Source organism: Arctopsyche grandis, chromosome 12 (genome assembly GCF_051622035.1).
Source record: "Arctopsyche grandis isolate Sample6627 chromosome 12, ASM5162203v2, whole genome shotgun sequence".
In the NCBI taxonomy this organism is placed as follows: domain Eukaryota; kingdom Metazoa; phylum Arthropoda; class Insecta; order Trichoptera; family Hydropsychidae; genus Arctopsyche; species Arctopsyche grandis.
This window is the reverse complement of record NC_135366.1, coordinates 13,680,018-13,701,616: the sequence shown is the minus strand read 5'-3', so window position 1 is coordinate 13,701,616 and position 21,599 is coordinate 13,680,018. Positions and strand designations below refer to the sequence as shown.

General features: G+C 28.7%; 1 protein-coding gene across 1 annotated transcript; it reads left to right on the top strand.

Moving 5' to 3' along the window:
* Positions 1 to 590: 590 nt before the first annotated feature.
* On the top strand, positions 591 to 20,064 carry LOC143920439 (uncharacterized). The gene is made up of 29 exons (XM_077443327.1): positions 591 to 819; positions 992 to 1,217; positions 1,328 to 1,491; positions 1,724 to 1,861; positions 2,472 to 2,677; positions 2,799 to 3,009; positions 3,088 to 3,309; positions 3,396 to 3,496; positions 3,614 to 3,782; positions 3,858 to 4,027; positions 4,582 to 4,636; positions 9,699 to 9,918; positions 9,996 to 10,159; positions 10,232 to 10,375; positions 10,461 to 10,666; positions 10,758 to 10,992; positions 11,070 to 11,291; positions 11,379 to 11,479; positions 12,341 to 12,509; positions 12,583 to 12,746; positions 17,506 to 17,729; positions 17,969 to 18,132; positions 18,212 to 18,349; positions 18,439 to 18,644; positions 18,753 to 18,987; positions 19,123 to 19,344; positions 19,422 to 19,522; positions 19,592 to 19,760; positions 19,838 to 20,064. Exons 1-29 carry the CDS (start codon positions 816 to 818, stop codon positions 20,011 to 20,013), a joined length of 4,926 nt encoding a protein of 1,641 aa, XP_077299453.1. The 5' UTR covers positions 591 to 815; the 3' UTR covers positions 20,014 to 20,064.
* Positions 20,065 to 21,599: the final 1,535 nt, after the last annotated feature.

Sequence of the window (21,599 nt, the reverse complement as noted above, 5' to 3'; positions counted from 1 at the left end):
TCAATGTTTATATATAAAGTAGTTCTCTATATTTCTCTTACACAGTTCAATGTGATTCAAAAATAAGTTCCTTGAAATAGTACTATTAAATTTATTACAACAGTGACTTTTCCACTATATTATTTAGAAATTTTCATTAGGTATGTGTGTGTGTAGTGTTATATTACATATCAAATATATATATAGTGTACATACATATATTTATTTTGCTTTTTTTAATTCAAATTATGTATACATATGTGCATCGTGCAGACATGAATTATTATAGATTTTTTTACAAATTTTATTCTGAATTTAATATTGAGCAAGTTAATTTCAGTTAAACTTCATTTAGTTCATGATAAAGTTGTATGACTACTTTTTTAAAAATATTTTAATAATTAATATTTTTTGCGAACGTAAATTGGTTATTATTAATTGTTATTAATTCATACCATCGATGTTTATTGATTTTTCTATCGAGCAAATATTTTAATTTTTGTGTAATATTTCGAAAATGGAGTTTATATAAAGACTTTTGGTGTTATTGTTAGTGTTATCGAACAAAACAAGAAGAAGAATGTGTGTCAGTTCTTATCTTAAGTACATACATGCGTGAATTTAATTGAGTACACAAAATTTTTCTCAAAATAAACTATTTTTAGAGAAGTAACTTTAAATTATTAAATGAAAAATTAATATTGAAAATTGAAGATTAATCGAACTAAATAAGATATATAGTTAATATAAAATGTCTAGGCCGAAAGTGAAAAAGATTTTTAATCAACTTCTAGTAATTTCTACTTAAGTTTTTTTTGAGAAGCTCTTGTGCATATATGGGTAAATATTTATAATATATGTATGCAACAATGTAAATATATGCTACTTAGACATTTGAAATATCCATAGTGACATTTTTTTAATTACATTAAATGAAAATTTTCGTCAATTTTAATGATAAACAACATTGAGTGAATGAACCCATATACTTATTTAGGTTATTATTTTACAGAAATGATCTTGGCATTTTCTCTTTGGGACTGTATTGCAGCTCTTACTGTAATTATATGTCTAGGAATTTTACATGCCATTTATTTAAATGGGTTTTATCATAGAAAAGGTGTAATAACTGCCGGCAATCCTTTACCATTTTTTGGAAATATGTTAAAAGTGTTTTTAAATAAAGAACACATTCTTCAAACAGTGAAAAGAGCCTATAAAGAACATCAAAATTTTAAGTACATAATTTTAATATTCGTTCAAATAAAATTAAAATTTGTCATGAAAACTAATTCAAAAAGTATACATACATATATATTTTTTTCTAATAATACTTTTATATATTAAGGTATATTGGATTTTACGCATTTAACAAACCAACCCTAATAATACGAGATTTGGATCTTGTGAAACAAATAACAGTTAAAGATTTCGACCATTTTATGGATCACAAGGTTTTTATGGATGAAGATGCAGACCCACTGTTTGGACGAAATTTGTTTTTCTTGAAAGGTATATCAAAAATTTACCATCACACAAAACTATTTTACTTTTCGAAACATACATATGTATAAATACAACATTTAAACACACTCACATAACATATACATAAAAAACATCATAAAGTCAATCAATGTTCATGGTGTAATTTGCTAACCAAATGTATTATACATATTTACATATATAATACATATATACTATATAAAAATTAATATATAATATTTTAACATTAACATTTGTAAAGGACAAAAATGGCGTGACATGAGAATAACTATGAGTCCTGCATATACTGGATCAAAAATGAAGAATATGCTTCCTTTCATATTGGAATGTGCAGACCAAATAACAAATTATATAAAAAATCAAATAAAACAACAAAAAGGTATCAATAATGGAATTTTTACTTTTAAAATTTTATCTACATACATACATATGTACTATGTAGAATATATGTACAAGTTTAATCAACTTAAATAGATAATCTATTTTCTTATAAAATATATTCGAAAATTATTATTTTAGCATATACATAATATATAATAAAGTAAAATGTATATAAAATATTGTCCTATCAATCGTTATATTGTTGAATTACACATACTTACATATATATGTACATTAATAGAAATATTATAATATGCTTGACATTAGTATCAATATGCGTAATAAACGAAATCTTTTGTTCGACATAATTATTTTAAAAGTAAATTTGGATTACTTTTAATTTGATTTATTTTATAAATTAGAATTTTCATAATTTTGAAATTGATCAAAAAGTAATTGAACTTTTGTTGTCTAGCTTTCTCGATAATATTACGGTTTTAATATATTTAAAAATATTTTAATCTTAAAAGATAACAAAATTGTTTTTGTGTACATTTTATTTATATATATGTAATTAGGTTACATTGATATTAAGTTGAAAGTACAGAAAATACAAAGATACTGTGAATGAACAATAAAAATTCTAATATTTGTTAACAATATTTTAGATACAAGTTTAATGGAAATAGAAATGAAGGATATATTTTCACGATTCACAAATGATGTTATAGCTTCCACAGCTTTTGGAGTTAAAATTAATTCACTTGAAAATAAAGCTAATAAATTTTACATTATGGGGAAAAAAGCTACTAATTTCAGTGGCATACAATTTTTCAAATTTTTTGGATATTCAGCGTTTCCAAGCATAATGAAGGTATTTTGCAAATTTCAATTAGTTTATTTTTACAAATTAACAAATAATAAATTATATCATTTTTAATTTTGAAATCACGTAATAAAATTTCAGCACAGGTTAGAAAGTTTATTTTTATTAGTTTTTAGGCATACCTCTATTTCCAAAGGATGTGTCTGCCTTTTTCAGACAGTTAATTTATGATGCAATTACATCCAGGGAAACATTAGGACTCACTAGACATGATATGATTCATTTGTTAATGTTAGCTAAAAAAGGATCACTTGGTTATGATAATGAATTAAGTAACAATGAGTCAGAAAATTTACAAAAGTTTGAAACAGTTAAAAGAGGTTGGAAATTATAATATTGTTAAAAATAAATTTTTGATTGAATGGATAACTTTTAAATGCTATGATTTTTATATTTAGAATGGACTCATGATGATTTGACCGCTCAGGCATTGGCTTTTCTTCTAGCGGGTTTCGACACATCATCGTCGCTATTATGTTTCACTGCGTATGAACTTGCTTTAAATCCAGATGTACAAAATCGTCTGCAGCAAGAAATTGATAAAGTAAAATCCGAAAATGATGGGAATCTCGATTATGCAATTCTGCAAAAAATGAAATATATGGATATGGTTGTTTCTGGTAAACACATGTATCTTTAATGGACTTTCTTTTATCCATTTATCTATTTGAAATAAAACTTATAATTTATTTATATGATTTATTAGAGACTTTACGAATGTGGCCCCCAGATACTCAATTAGAACGTGTGTGTGTAAAATCTTATGATTTGCCTCCTCAATGTAACTCCAGTACATCAAAGTTTACAGTAATTTATATTTTCAGTAGCTATTTTTATTTCAATTATTGATTCATTTCTCGTTGCATGAAATAGTATGGTTAAAAATAAATCTCATTAAATTGAATATAACATGTGTATTAACAGGTTAAAAAAGATGACGATATAATTATTCCTATATATGCAATTCAAAATGATCCTAAAAATCATCCAGAACCAGAAAAATTCAACCCGGAAAGGTTCTCACCTGAAAATAAACCATATATGCACCAGGCGTCATTCATTCCATTTGGTATTGGACCCAGAACTTGCATCGGTAATATAATTATGCAAATATTTAATATGTGATATTTAAATTAAATAAAACACAAATTCAACATGTGTTATTCAGGTGCGAGATTTGCAGTTATGGAAGCAAAGGCAATGATCTTCTATATGTTAAGTGAATTCAACATTGTTACAACATCGAAAACCTCAATTCCAATGTTATTAGCAACAGACACATTCACGATGCAATCAAAAAATGGTTTCTGGTTGGGATTAAAACCAAGATCTGTTTTATAAAATATAGCAGATTTATTGTATTATAAATATTATGTAAACAAGTTTATGTACAGAACAAATAACATGTACAAATGTACGTAAAATAAAAATTTAGGGTTTTCTAAAGCTTAGTAGTTATTTATTTGTTTGAAAATGGTCTTAAAATATACCAATTAAAACATACCTATATGTATATACATACATAGAGCTTTGAGGAGCATATTGTTTTAATATGTACGAATGCACATAGAATAACAATATGCGTAAAACAATTTGAAAGTGCATTTTAAGAACAGTTTTATTTAACACGCTGCAGGAATCAAAAATTTTCACACATCTATTTTTATCACTGAATCTGAAAAATATGGCAGGTAGATTTATTATATAAAGTAAACATAAGTGTTAATTAGGGTTTTTTGCCGCTTTATACAAGATTATTTCCTTATACATAATTTACCCACAATATTACAAGTGAATATATTTTTTTTTCACCCGTTTGTCAAAATGAACGATGTGAAAAACAAATACTTTCATATTGAACACATAATTAAATTATTTAAAATAATAAAAAGCTTGTAAAAAAGGAAGAGCTTTACGCCGGTTCTGATTTCGACATGAAACAAACCGGTCACTTCATTTGGTTATTCATACACCATTTTACCGGCTTTTAAATTTGGCGTTACAGGTGGTTGCCTAACATGTAACGCTGGCCCTGTGAATTATTTATTATTTATTTATTTATTAATACATATACGGCCACAAGGACCATTAAACTATAGTACAATAGAACAGTAATAAAAAACAATATTAATATAGGAATTGAAAAATAGGAGTTTTAAACAATGAAGATACCCGAAGTGAATAAATAAATGAAATGGAAACAATAAAATAAATTGCATTTAGCCTTTGTACATATTAGAGAAATGATAATGTAACAATTTTTTTTTTAAATGCTTTTTATTATTACGAAATTATTTTCACAATACATCTTATATCTATTTTAATAGCTACTGATCTACTGATCATTTTCTATTTTACAATTTAATTTAATTTGGTTAGTAATCATAGTATTATATTATTCTAATGTTAATCTACAGCATAATAGGAAAAAGAGCTCAAAAACCTATTTACATATACATCCTTATAAATGCTCATAATACATCTAATACATAATATTAATTAAATACTCACTAAAGTCAATGACCTAAAGCAGATTGTGTTTAGGTAATCTGTGTTTATACCTGAAGGGTATAGACATATTGTTGTAATCACAGAGACTCTTCACAAGTGTGTTAGTATGGTTATTAGTGATTCTGTCATAGAATCTACTGGTTAGTTTGTTAGTAATGTTTGTAACAAACGGAATATTATATATGGCATGCAGTTTTTTCAAGTTAGTATATATGGGTGTATTATAAATTATTTTTAGGGATTTATTTAAATTTTGTTTACTAATATTAAATAGATCAAAATGGCTAAAGTCGTTTCCCAGTTTATGAAGTGTGGGTAACGTTGAATTTTTGTTAAAATTTGTGGCAACATTTTGGATGTGGAATAAATAGTTGCATCTGGTAAATTTCCCCGGTGTATGAAAATTTATGAGATTCACTAATTCACTACGCCACTGAGAACACCAAACAGACATAATAGATCATTCATTATTCTCCTGTCACAAAGTTTGATTATATTCAATTTAATATACTTATTAGTGACAGGGCCAGATTTAAAAAAAAATTATAATCAATGAATTTAATAAATCTATTCTGAATCCTCTAAATGGAATTACTATGTACCTGTGAACTAGGGGACTACATATATTGGCCAATTTTATTCAAGTTGATTCCTTACTAATGAGAAAAATAATAATTTAATTGTGTTAATATTGTTAAAATGAATTGAATTTCTAATAACAAAGCCTAGGATTTTTGAAGAATTTTTAGTGATATAGTTAATATGAGGAATGAATGTATATGACTATTTATATGCTATGACATACAATGTATGCGCTATTGTGCATGATAACAAGGTCATCATTCAGGTCAGAGTAAATTCCATAAATCCGCATAGACACTTTTAATGCTGCAGTTTGAGATTTCATATGGTAAATCACGATGTTATTCAGTGATAGCATAGCAATTGTTGTTGCAAAGTCTATATAACGTTAAATAAATGATTAATTGATAAAAACTATTGCTACGTATGTATAAATATTGAGCTTATAAGTAAAGAATTCCTCAGTAGACGTGCAACTGTTCGATAACATTACATATAAATACGTATGTGTATGTATGCCATTTGGCAAATATAGGCTAGTTTAACGGTAGATACAAATGTAAATGCATACTTGACAAGGATGTATAATTATTATTGATCATGATTAGAGACACGTATTTTAAGCATCTATTTTTAACAATTTTATCATTTTCATTTTGCATTTTAGCGTTTTAGACAGGGGCATCATTTGGGGGGCTGGGGTGGGCAGCCGCCCCCCCCCCCCCTATATTTGAACGGGACTATCCACGTCGTTTAATGTATTATTATGAATTAAAATACTAAAATACTAAACCAACAAACCAAATCTCATAATTAATCAAATATTATAGATTTTTTAAAATAATTTTATTGATAAAAATACATAAATAAAAAAATGGTTAAAAGAAATAGTTAAAATTGATATACACTCATTTTTTTTTAAATAATAACCTCCCCCCCCTAGAAAGTCATTCCTTACTGGTCAAAGATTTTGCCCCCCCTGGGAAAAGCTGAAATGACGCCCCTGGTTTTAGAGCATTAGAAATGTTTAATTTTAGGATCTATTTTTATTAGACTTAAGTTTCAAATAATAAACAATTTCAATGAATTTTAACAAAATTTATATATAATATATAAGACAACAATTATAAAATTAGAAACTTACAAATACGTTTTGTATTTATATGTAATTAAAATATACGATGAAAAATACAATATTAAATTAAAATTTATTAAAACTAAGCATGGAGCACGTTTCCACTTATCCTTCTTTAAGATTCGTGCGACGATCAGTTACAATTAAATTATATTTACAGATATATCATCAAATTGATCTTAGAGCAGCACAACCAAACTTTTAATATTTTTGTTGCCATCTTGTTGCCAAAGCTGATAAATTTATGTATTTATTTGAGAACTAAAGTTCAACGAAGTCAACCTATAAAACTCTTAGCAGAATGCTAGCACCCCTTTGTGAATACAGTTTGAAAGACCCATTCGTCGGAGAACAAGACTGGTGTCTAGCTAGATTGCACCAGGTCAAACGCATATCACTTCATTTTAATATAAATTTAAAATTTTTCGACGATTGTTGGAATGGCAGCTTCAGCACACCTCTGACCTTATATACCAGGGGCTGCCTAGCCAGTCGATCGCAGCGTGACTATACTTTGGTCCATTCTTAAAATGTACTTATGTATTTTGAAATATATAACTGAGAATATATTTAACACAATTGAAGTATTCATTTCCTGATATGAAAATTTTAAAAACAGATATTCTAATTTCTATGAGTGATGAACGTCTTGATAAATGATAAAATCAAAAAAATCATTTACCACTCGGATTAAGTATGTTCAGATAGAAATAAAAATATATTGAGATTGAAAACCAATCGTTGTAAACGTAGTGAAATATATAAATGCTCCAATAAATTCATGATAACTTGAGAAAAAAATGTGTAAAAAAATATTTTGAGTTTTAAAATTCACTAGATAATTGATTTTTATTTTAATTGTATTTAAAGCAAATAAAAATCTGTAAAAATTGCGCATTTTTTTAAACGGTCATATCTAATAAACAACAAGAAACTAACAAAAATCATTGTCATTATCGAATTCAGTGGGTGAAATTTAGTAAAGATTGGTTAGTCTCCGCTCCGGTAAGTAAAAACGTGATTTTTTGTTGCTCAGTGTAATTAATAAATATTGTACATTCATAATAATAGTTCAATACTGTAATAATATAAAACTTTATCTATATATATACGCAATAACAATAGATGAAGTTTTGTGATCATGCGAAAATTCGAACTCGAGATTTTTACTGATTCAAACTCAGAATCGATCACTGATCACGTTTTTTTAAGTTGACCGGAAATGGTACCTCCCCTTATACGTAGGTGTCCCCGTTTTTCTAAGTTTTTGAATTCAATTATCTCCCAAACCGCTAACTATATCGGACTGAATTCTTTTCACATGTAAAAGAAATTGTAAATTTTATATCCAAATATTTTTGGAATATTTTTATCTGAACCGGAAGTATTACTTTTACTCTAGAGAATCGAGGTTTTTTATGTTTTTCTCAGAAACCTATTGGTTTATTGAACTGAAATTTCATATCTACAAATTTAAGCTTAATACCAAGTTATGTATAACATTTGGTAATCATATGTCATCCGGAAGTGGCAGTTTACTCTTGTTCGATTTTTCTTCCACTATTTTTTTCGACCCCTTAAACATGTATGCTCTTTACGAAAAAAATCAAGTATAATTCTTGTATCGATATGATGAAAATGAAAAAGAATCACTAAATTTAATAAACCGGAAGTGGGTTTTTTTCCTCTTAAAAAAGTCAAAAATGTTGTGGCCACTTTTCTGTCCACACCCCTGAACGTATCAATCTGAAAATTTATATTTGTATACTTAACGTACTAACTTAGAGCTGATAAGGATTTTTTGTCAGAATTCGTAAACCGAAAGTAGTATATTTTTTAAAAACAATATTTCATTATTTTATTTTCATCTTTTAAATTATTTAATCTTCTTGATATTTATTGTGTATAATACTGATAGTGATTTTAAGCAAAAAAATCCGACAACCGGAAGTAGAACTTTTATCTTGTACAAGTTTCCATACATTTGCTCTCAATTTGTATCGAAAATGCTGTCATAGCTATTAGTATTTCATAATGCTGCCGGTATGTGTGAATGTGTATGTACGTTTCAATATCGAATTTTGTTTTGTGACCTCCTTATATTCCTCAAATACATAGAAAAAGTCTTGGGTTGGTCACATCCGAATTTTTTTATTTAAAATTTATGATAAATTGTGTTTTATTTTTGTACAGTGTAATATTGTTGTGGACTCGTTGATAAGCTTGAATTCAAATTAAAGTGGAGCTGCCTATCTGTGTTCATTAAATTGTTTTCTTATCAAATCCATTTAATGTGTCTCGCTCTTTATTACCATCATTTCAAACCAAACCATTCACGAATAATAGATCCAAGACACAACCTAAAAAGTTTTAGCATTCCTTAGTGAGTAATCATAAATTTTGTATACCTGTAGCTAACTATTTTAAATCAAATATTGTTCAAGTTTATGTAGCTTTGTTTCTCTAACATTAACAATAGATGATGCGTAAATGCATAGATCTCTGATCATGTTTTCTGTCGTGTGTAAGAGTAATTTAACAGCTTTTGCTGTATAGATATATGTATATATAATTCTGACGCATTATATAAATATGGATTATGTACACGCGAATATTGTTTCGTCTAATTGCTTTTGAAACATTATAAATACCGTGAAAAAAGGCACCAGAACGCCACTTCACCGCGTTACATGACAAAATACTACTGTTAATAACCATTAATATAATTATGATGTTGATCTAATGTTTTCATTAATGTTTCCTTATTGTTTTCTGTTACAGAAATGTGGTTGGGTATTTGGGATTGTTTAACTTTGTTAATAACATTGCTGGCAATCGCTATTGGATATGGAATATGGTTAAATGGCCATTTTAAGAGGACGGGTGTAAAATATGTGGAAAATACGTTACCATTTTTTGGGCACATGTTTAATATATTTTTGGGGAGAGAGCACTTTGAGGAAGCTGTATACCGTGTATACAACAAATTCAAAAATGAGAAGTACGCTAGAACATAATAAATATACATAATAATGATTCACATATTATTCACATGTAAATCTGAATGTACGATTACAGGTATGTAGGGTTTTATGCATTTCGTAGCCCAATTGTCATCATAAAAGATTTAGAACTCATCAAACAGATAGGTGTGAAAGATTTTGAACATTTTGTGGATCACAGGGTTTTCATGGATGAAGATGCCGATCCACTATTTGGAAAAAACCTTTTCTTTCTTAGAGGTATTAAATATATTAAATAAATTTGATTTCTAATATTTAAATTTAAATTCAACCCAATTGGTAATTTTTAAGGCCAAAAATGGAAAGATATGAGAGTATCTATGAGTCCTGCATACACTGGATCAAAATTAAAAAACATGTTTCCAATGATGGTAGAGTGTGCCCAACAGAGTGTGACTTACTTTATTAAACAATCCGAAAGTTCACCATCTAAAGGTTTTTATAATATCTATGTTTTGTTAATAGTTAATACATGTACATATACATATGTACATGTATTAACTATTGTATCGTAATTTAGAACAAAAGTATGTTGAAGTGGAAATGAAAGATGTCTTTACAAGATATACAAATGATGTAATAGCATCAACAGCTTTTGGTTTGAAAGTTGATTCTTTAGAGGATAAAAACAATAAATTCTATCTAATGGGAAAGAAAGCTACAAATTTTAGTGGAATTCAATTTTTAAAATTTCTTGGATATGGATGTATGCCAAGCGTAATGAAGGTAAAATAAATTTTTATATTAAAAATATTTTTTTTTAAATTTTAACATTGAATTCAAATTTCAAATAATAATTATAACCCATTTATTTCAGTTTTTTAGGATACCCCTTTTCTCTCGACCCGTGGCAGATTTTTTCAGTAATTTAATTCACGATTCGATGAAGACTCGATCTGAAAACAATGTTGTTCGACCAGACATGATACACTTGCTGATGCTAGCTAAACAAGGTTCTCTTAAGCATGATAATGATCAAACAGTATTAGCAGACAATACCGGGTTTGCAACAATTCAACAAGCTTCTTTGAAACAGTCAACCATAAAGAGAGGTTATTAGAAAATCATATTAAATGGCAGTGTCAAAAAAATAATAAAAAATTTATTGACTTTATGACTGTTTCATTAGAATGGTCTGATGATGATTTGACTGCGCAAGCTATGGCTTTTCTGCTAGCTGGATTTGACACTTCATCGTCTCTGCTTTGTTTTTCCGCATACGAACTGGCGCTAAACCCTGACATCCAAATCAAATTACAGCAAGAAATTGATGATGTATTGGCAAAGTATGATGGAAATTTAACCTACAATGCTCTAATGGAAATGAAATATATAGATATGGTAGTTTCAGGTAAAATCTATCAATTCCAGTCACATTTAAAATACTACATAAATATTATATAATTAATTAATTATATGGTTATTTTCAACCCTATAGAAACATTGAGAAAATGGCCTCCTGATGGGCATCTCGATAGATTATGTGCAGACTCCTACACTTTACCACCTCCAAACGATGAAAGTAAACAAAGTTATAAGGTAAATATGTACATAGTTATATTGAAACTTTTCATTTCATATATATTTATATTATTTTTATTACTACACAAAAAAAATATCATTTTGAAATGTTTGAGCTAAGTTAACATTTACTATTAACAACTTTAATACAACTTTCAGCAGTTTTTTTTTAAATTAAAGTACGAATAAAACTTATTATTTTCAAATTTTATTTTAAATATTATGGCGGAAGATCGTGGACTTTACTTATGGAAGGATCTCTTTATTTCAGCGTATGAGTTGAATTAGCTGATTAGTAATATTTATGTTGATTTGTTTGATATGAGAAGCCTACTCGGTTTGAGCTACCATTGCAGGATTGTTTTTCAGGATAATTAAGTAATTTATTTTTTTTCTGATTGATGTCATGTTTCTTTATTTTATATATATATATATATATATATATATATATATATATATATATATATATATATATATATATATATATATATATATATATATATATATATATATATATATATATATATATGTGGAATCTTGTAATTGGGTTGTTTGATACATTTGTGTTGAAGTGTTCATGTTCAATAAAAAAGCATAAAGTTTTTCAAAAAAGAAAAAAGTTTAGTAATATTAATTTACTTCAAAATTCTTACAATTTCACTGATTTTATTGCAATAAAATTTTTAAATCTTAAAGAAAATTCAAATTCAATAATCACTTAAAATATGGGAAATATCATATAATAATGCATCGTAGGATGGGATTGGAAGGTTTTATAATATTTTCAAACTTGGTTGAATAAGGACGCATTAAGAGTATTTTTTTACCGATCTGTGATATAAACTATAATAATAATTTTTTACATAATACTGTTTACAGTTATACAAAGGTCACGATGTTTGGATACCTACTTACTCCATCCACCACGACTCAAATCATTATCCTGATCCCGAAAAATTTGATCCTGAACGATTTTCTGATGACAATAAAGGATCCATAAAACAATTTACTTTTATACCATTTGGTATAGGACCAAGATTTTGCATAGGTACTTTTGTAATTCAAAATAAAATAGTATCGTTTATTAACTATACTTATTTATTTAATTATATGATTATAAGGTGCCAGATTTGCTGTTCTCGAAGCAAAGATAGTTATTTTTTATCTATTAGCTCGCTTCAATATAGAGACAACAATTAAGACAGCCATGCCGCTGAAGTTAGCCAAAGATACTTTTATAATGCACTCTGAAGGTGGATTTTGGCTTGGATTATCTCCCAGAAAAAAATATATTTTATAATACAATTATATTTTATGTACATTTTTCAAAAGATATTGTAATAAAATATTCAAAAAATAGTCAATGTATAATATGATTATCTCAAAATATAAATGTTTTTTTGCTAATTTAAAAATCTTTCGATTCAGAACCAACAATTTAGAACAACCACAAAGTTTTCAATTTAGAACCACCAAATTTGATTTATTACATATCTCATAGTACTATGTATTTTGTACACATTTACAACTTACATATTATATATGTAAGTAAATCAGAGACGAGGCATGTTGAACTCTTTGGGGTGTATGGGCCAAATTATAAAAGATAAATTGACCCAAGGCAAGTACTTGAAATATATTTATATTATATATTTAAATATAAATATATAATATTTAAAAAAAAAATGTAAAATAAAAACCGAAAAATCATAAAATATTTTTGATAATTTTATATGTTTCACAAGTAACCTCCAAATCAAGTAAAATAAAATGTTATATGAATGAAATTTGAAATCAAAAATATTTATAAAATTGTAAATGCGAAGACTAAAAACTAAAAAGTAGATATGTAGTTCTGGGAAGTTGAATGGATAGTTTCACTGCTGGACAATTCATAAACATACAAGATGAAGTATGTACATACATACATATTTCATTATACTATCAATGAATAAACGGAAAATAAAGTGCAGAAAAAGTTTATTGCAAAAAGTTTATTGCGTAGCAAACACGTATCGCTTTTGCCACCAGACAATTGATAATTTTAATCAAATATTTATAATAACTACTGATAAATTGATTGAACATGCGAACAACTATGATCAACATGTTTTAAATTACTATACATATGTGTATAATTTGTTTTCTTATCAATGAATATAATTATGTAAATTTTCCTTGAGCATATCTTCTTTTGTGTATGTTTTAAAAACACATATTTATTCTGAGAAGCTTCATTCTACGATTCAAAATATATTTTTTATTATTATCGTAATATTATAATCAGGGTTTTTTTAAATGTGCTGGAACTAATTTCTTGTCTAGCTTTTAATAAAGAAAATAATATAAAAAAAAAAGTAGCTTTTCCTACGCCGAATTTTGCTATTTTGACGAATTATATACATAGTTGTTGGCAAGTTATTAAATAAAAAAATAAAAAAATGAAAGAAATGTGTCGGTTCGATCCGCACGCAGTCGAATTTTTTTCAAATACCTTTTAAATATATTTAATTTAATATTTATATTTAATTGTTTAATATGAAAAAAAGGTAAAAACTACCTATCTACCTACATGTAAACAATATAAAACACCAATAGAAAAATTAATTAATTAAATAAATTTTCAATAGATGGCGGTAAATTCTCTGCCAAAAGGAAATATTGGTAGCAAATAGTATATGTATATAAAACATCAATAGAAAATTAAAAATACCACAAAAAAATGTGCTGAAATGCCGTTCCACCGCATTACATGAATAGCGAAATGAAACATAGAAAAGCCTTCATTATAATTAACTTACATTCACGTTATTAAAAAATTATCAATAGTTTAAAAATACTTTTGCTAGAAGCTCACATATTTTAATCACACTTAAGCATTAGTTTTTGCTGTTGGTCTTTAATAACCATTGTTTTTGACCTCTTTCATTTGAATGTGTGAGATAAAATAAGTCATAATATGATACAAGATAAATATTATCTTTTCAAGAGCATCTCAAATTCCAGGGGTGGCATTTAAATATGGATATTTTAAAATTACAAGAAATGATAAATTTTAATTTTAATTGGATATAATTAATTCGGATCTAATAAATAATACACGTATATGTATCTCTAAATGAAATTTGATTTTTGTTTTTAGATTTATTATTCGATTTTTGATTTAGAGTTGATAGATTATTTAAATTGTATGAATTACATATGTATGCATGTATATGTATGTGCATATTGGAATGTTAGTAAAATCACATTTTTCTTGCAAAGCAATGTTCATTCTAGAATATTATACATATATGTATTAGTGGCGTAGCGACCGCACCCGCAGACCCCGCACAGCGGTACACTTTAATTTTTTTAAATCCTCTCTGATTTTTCAACCTATTTGAATCTCATTTTATATATAAAGCTGAGAATTCTCTTATTCTTGTATATACTTTTTCAGTGTTAAAACAATAAAACAAAATTGCATGAGGCGTGAAAACCAATAAAACTTACAAATTTATAAATTTTTCGCTGTCAGTATTAGCAGTATTGTAAGGAAAATTCACCATCAGTTACTTTAAAGAGATTGTGCCCGACTTGTTGGTCGTCCAGATTAGATCTCATCAATGTACTTTGAGATATGTACAGATGTTTTAAAGTGTCTTATGGTGCGTACGCACCAAGCCAACGAATGGCCCTCAGGCCAACTTTTAAAACCAGTAGCGTACAAACGAAATAAAAATTAAATTTAAAAATTGAAATTAAATATCAAAATTAAAACTATTATTATTATATTAAAATTAAATTCCAGTATCAAAATAAAATTATAATCATTATATTAAAATTAAAATTAAATATTGAAAGTTAAAACAGAACATGCACAATTTAAATAAATTTTCGAGATTGACCTAAAATTAGATCATCAACAATCACATACAGGTAATCCTCGACTTTTGTTTGTCGAAGATGTTTTGACTTACGAAGATACGCACTAAGATCGAAAAAAAATCAAAGAATTATTATTTTTACTTCCCCGTAATGCGCAGTTACTGAGAATATATCATGTATTAGTATGGGTGATCCAACGATTTTTGCTAACCCGGGGTGTTGTCGGTCACATCAAACGGATTTTTTTATTCTTCAATTGTTTCTCTCGTCGAAATAAATCAAGTAATTAAATCATTTCAGAGGTAAAATTTATCGGATAATGTGTGATTATTAATTTTATTTCGACGAAAGAAAAAAAACCCTTTGACAAATCACCGACATCCGACACCGCGTTTTTTTATGAATTGTTTTTTTTTTTATCGATCATCCAAGTGGAAATACAGTAACATCTCGTGACGACTTTAACAATATTTTTTTTCGCTCGTACGCAGAGAAATTATAATATTTCTCTGGTTTTAAATGCGGTATCGTCATAATTCAAAACATTGTTGTAATTCAAAACATCAACGATGATCTAATTTTTGCTCAATCTCGCTCTTTGGCTTGATTTTGATATTTAATTTCAATTTTAAAATTTAATTTTTATTTCGATATTTTGTACGCTACTGCTGGTTAAAAAGTTGGCCCAAAATCGTCGTTGGTTTAGTCCGTAAGCACCATTACAGAAATAATTTTAAAAAGTAATAGAAAGGATAAACAATCAGAAGCAAATGGAAGTTATAAATAAAATGGAAAGTTTCGAATTTATTCTCTTACTGTGCTTCTTAATAAAATTCTTCGGCCTTTCAACATTGTTTCAAAGCTCCTTCAATCAAAAAACGCCGATCTTATCAGTTCTCAGTCTATGATTAGAAATGCATTTGACGAGATCAGTAATTTTATGAATAAATTTGAAAAATTCGTAACAATTTCAACAAATATTGCAACTAAACGAGGGTTGAAGCCAATGCCGGCCTTACACCCGATGGCGCCCTCCTACATTTTTTTCTAAACACCCTTAGAAAGAACTTTCACCTTTGGCGTTCTAATTTAAAATTTTGAATGGCTTTTGGCGCTCTAATTTAAAATTTTGAATGGCTTTTGGCGCTCTAATTTTAAATCTTAAAGTGCTTTTGGCGCATCGCTCGGCGCCCTAACTTATTTGGTGCCCTCGGGCGCTGCCCGACCCAGCCCCCCCCTAAAACCGGCACTGGTTGAAGCCAAAATTGACTTGAAGCGAAAATCATCAAATCTTGTCTAAAAAAACTTTGATGAACTGCGTCATGATACACGATTCCAGGACCCATTAAAAGAATTTTTAAACAATTTTTAATGTGGCACTATACATAAGTAACCTATGTATGTGCAATTGAAGGTTCGTTTCACGTCATTTAATGATAAACCTCGTCAAAATAAAGAAGATCGACAGTGTTCATAATTTGGCGAAGCTCTTCATTTGCAATTTTTATACTAAAAATTCTTCATTTCAATCATCTTGTTCCTTACGCTTCCGTAGCCACTGCGGAGCGAAACTTATTAAAAATTGAAACTTATTTCGTTTGAAATTGAAGCTTATTAAAATTACGTCAACTAATTCAACTATTATATGAAAGTTCATTAAATTTTCAAGATTTGTATAATTTTTGACAAAAAATTATATGAATTTTTAGATTAAATAACGGGTTTCCGGAAACTTTTGATTTTTAACAACGGATTCCCGGAAACCCATGGAAACCATTAGGGTGACAACACTGCATATGTATGAGTATATAACTTAATTGAATACTGTGTTATGAATACATGTACGTACATAAAGATAAACAAAAGTGAAGTTTTCTATTAAAATTAATTAATTAATTATTAAAAAACATGAACATCAAGATAAGATTCTTGGAAGTTCATTTTACACATATACAACACTGGTTTATGACCATATTGGCATTCAAAGTGTATAGTTGGACCGTGTCTCTACTTATCTACCAGTCTCACTGTGGCACCAGAAAATAGACATGCTGCAATAAGAAACGTTAATAAAATTTACATTTTGAAAAATTTTGAAACCCAAAGTAAGTAAAAATTTGTCAAAACTTTGTAGCAACAATGAAATTATTTTGAAGCTCTTATTTTTTTATTAGAATAAAATGATTGTCACCATTTACGATTTCTTGTTACTGGCCCTTTTTTTGGGTAGTATAATTATATCGTTCGCCTATTGGAATAACAATTTCTTTGGAAGGAGGAAAATAAAGCTGTTCACTAGCCCTCTCCCTTTCTTTGGTCATATGTACGATATATTTATGAGCAAGGCACACTTTGTTGAAACGTTGCAGAGAATATATAAAGATAGTGAAGGACAAAGGTAAAAAAATAATATTCAGTAAAGATGTAGTAGTAGAAAACTTGAACTATTGTACATATTACATCACATGTCATTATCATATGAGAGTATGATAATAATTAGATTACTGTAATATGTAAATATAGATGAACATTATTTTATTTGTACATTGTAATCAACGCTATGGTTTTTAATATTCAACTTAATTTTTAATATTGTACATACATATACTGTTTTATTAAAATTATGTATTTAATTAGATACACAGGATTTTTTGCATTCACAAATCCAATTTTACTTGTACGTGATTTGGACATAATAAAACAAGTTTGCATTAAAGATTTTGAACACTTTGTCGACCATAAAGTATTTTTTGATGAAGAAGCTGAACCGCTCTTTGGCAGTAATCTTTTCTTTCTTAAAGGTGAATAAAATAAAATGGTATAAAGAATTCATAATTATAGTAAATTTTGATTTATGCATAATTTTTAAAACGTTTGAAGGTCAAAAATGGAGAGATATGCGTGCCACATTAAGTCCAGCATATACAGGATCTAAAATGAAAGGCATGTTTCCACTGATAGTCGAATGCGCTGAACAATTCAGAGATTTTTTGCAGGCAGATTTTAAATATTTGAAAGGTACAATTATATCCTAACATTTTTTTATAATATAGTTATATGCACATATAGGCATGTTTTCTTAAATTGTACAATACAATTTTCATCAGATGGAGAAATCAAAGAATTTGAAATCAAAGAAACAATGACCAGATATACCAATGATGTGATTGCTTCCACTGCTTTTGGTTATAGAATTAATTCTTTTGTAGATAAAAACAATAAATTCTATCTAATGGGCAAAAGGGCAACAAATTTTAGTGGATGGCAATTTATAAAATTTCAAGCTTCTTCGGTTATTCCCAGTTTAATGAAGGTATTATTTTTTATCATATTGCGTATACAAGCAATCAGTATTTCATTAAAATATTATTAATTTAAGTTAATCCATTGTTATATTCAATTACAAAAACAATAATTTCAGAGTTTAAACATTTCATTGTTTCCACGTGATGTGGTGAGTTTTTTCAAAAGTTTGGTTCAGGACACCATGAAATCAAGGGAAAAAAATGGAATCTTACGTCATGATATGATTCATTTGTTGATGTTGGCGAAAAAGGGATCCCTTCACTTCGACGTCGATTCTACCCAATCTGATGAAATGAGATTTTCAAATGTCCAAGGCAGTGTTACAGTAAAGCATGAAGTACCAAAAAGAGGTAACTTTTATATTTTCAAATATATTAATAAATTAGCCTTACTTTGAAAAAACCTCCCTAAAAATTAAGATATTTTCATATAAAATTATTTTATTTCTAATTATTAACTGAGAAATTAATATGATTCGATTTTAGAATGGAGTGATGACGACTTGGCAGCTCAAGCGATGGCTTTTATTGTAGCAGGATTTGGTACACCTTCGTCTCTTCTGTGTTTTGTATCATATGAACTAGCAAGACACCCAGAAATCCAGCAAAAATTACAAAGGGAAATCGATGAGGTGGCGAAAGCAACTAATGGTAAACCAACATATGCTGACTTACAAAACATGAAATATATCGACATGGTGATTTCTGGTAAGTGATCAATAAAAGCAATTTATGTATATAATAAATTGAATATAAATTGATGGATTACAAATGTATTTTTTCAGAGACATTACGATTGTGGCCTCCAGATGGCTTTTTGGAAAGAGTATGTGTAAAACCATATACTCTTCCTTCTCAAAATACGTCAAGTCACGATAATTATAATGTAAGTCGATACTGAAATCATAAAATTCTTATTGAAATTCATTAATACCCGGTAATTTAATATTTACAGATTAAAATTAAAGAAGAACTTCTTATTCCGATATTTTGTATACAGCGTGATCCAAAATATTTCGCTAATCCTGATGTATTCGATCCTGAGAGATTCTCCGATGAAAATAAGGGTTCCATTGTTCCATTTTCATATTTTCCATTTGGTGCAGGGCCGAGATTATGTATAGGTGAAAAAATATTTTTCTATTTATATACTCAGTATGTATCGTATATTTCGTTTTAATTATCATATTTAATATTACAGGTGCTCGTTTTGCGTTGATGGAAGCAAAAGCGGTGTTGTTTCATGTATTGAGTAAATTTGAATTATCAGTAACTAACAGAACACCCATTCCTTTCGTCTTGGCAAAGGATACTTTTAATATGCACCCCATTGGTGGTTTGTGGTTAGGTATAAGAAAAAGGAGTGTATTTTATTAAAATAAAACTATTATGAATCGTATAATTTAATAAAAAATAAATATTAACATTTATGTGTTGTATGTTTTGAAATTCTTAAACCAATCATACCTATGTACATATATGTATTTTATATCATTCAAACTAATGAAAAACCATACTGGTTTAAGCAGACGACTATTGTTTTTAGAGCATAATTCTTAGATGATCACAGAAGATCACGAAGTTCAATTATAATACGATTTCTTTTCTCTTCTCTAGCTTGCCCCATTATCATTTTTCAGTAACATCTCTAAGTTAGCTTTTATACTAGTGTTACTTAGAGGTGGGTGGAGGATCCAAGTAAAAGGCCAAAGTCATGTCACAGCATTTATTGATGATTAAGGAGATACACGCACTGGCAGTGCTCCGTCCAGAATGTCTTGATATCGCCTAAGTACCGCCTTATATCTGGTCGGTCGCTCAAGGCATCCGGTTACTTCCCTATTGTTTAGGCATGTATCCGGTTATTTATTCCCACGACACCCAGTCCCACGGTATCGGTTCTGAGAACTCTAACGAAATGAGACCGCTACTGCTACCCCCACTAAGTGCATTCGGGGCAGATAATCCTCGAAACCAATTATAACGGTCACACCGTCTCTGGGATGCTACTCGGCCTAATCCGATTGCAACTACTCGGTGGTGTACGTAACACTACTATTAACCAATAGTCATTTATAGCGTTTATAGGTTGCGATGCTCTGATTTATAGGACGAAAATCATTACGCGCGACAATGGGTCCTACGTTGGGATGCGCAAGTGGCGCACAGGTGTTCTGCAGGTGGACGATATAAGGAAAACTGTGGACTGGCCTGGAATGTGTCGTACGTGTGGTAGTGGGTTCTACCTGATTTTGTACGAGCTGACTCGAGAAGAGCTGGAGACCAGGTCACAACTCACGAGAGGCAGCTCTCATCGACGCTGGGGTGTGGTGACTGGGAAGGTCCCTTGGCAACGCCTTGGCTTCTGCTTGTTCTGCTAACACTTTTACAGCTTTAAAAGCTTTAAGAGTGAAAGCTAAAATAATTTTAAAAGCTACCACTGGGGTCGACTACGCTACGCACGCGGGAAGCTCTGCTCGGCTCACGGTGCTCAGGGGTTGCTTTCTATTGGGACAGGGAGAACTGACCTCGAGGAAGTCTCAAGAGAAGGGATCGCCTGGTCTCTTCTCGCGCGCAAGGAAATCAACGTCCGGGGAGTGGGGGTCAGCAGCGTGATACCAACATATCTATTGGCATTGCTGGCCTGAAGGGATGACGAAGAAGACGTAGCGTTACATTTCTTATTTCTTATTTACTAAAATATAAAAAATAATAATAATTACATTGAGCAACAAAAAAAAAAATATCGGAGCGGAAACATCAATTTTTACTAAGTTTAACTCACTGAATTTGAATATGAAAATAATTTTTGTTAGCTTACTCTCGCGATTAAAAAAAGTTCTAATTTTTACAGATTTTTGGCTTTTGCAGTTTTTAATTTAAAATCTAATCATTTGAAATTGAAATGAAAATTATTTTTCACCATATAATTGTTATTGTTTCTAAAGACATACGGACGAATG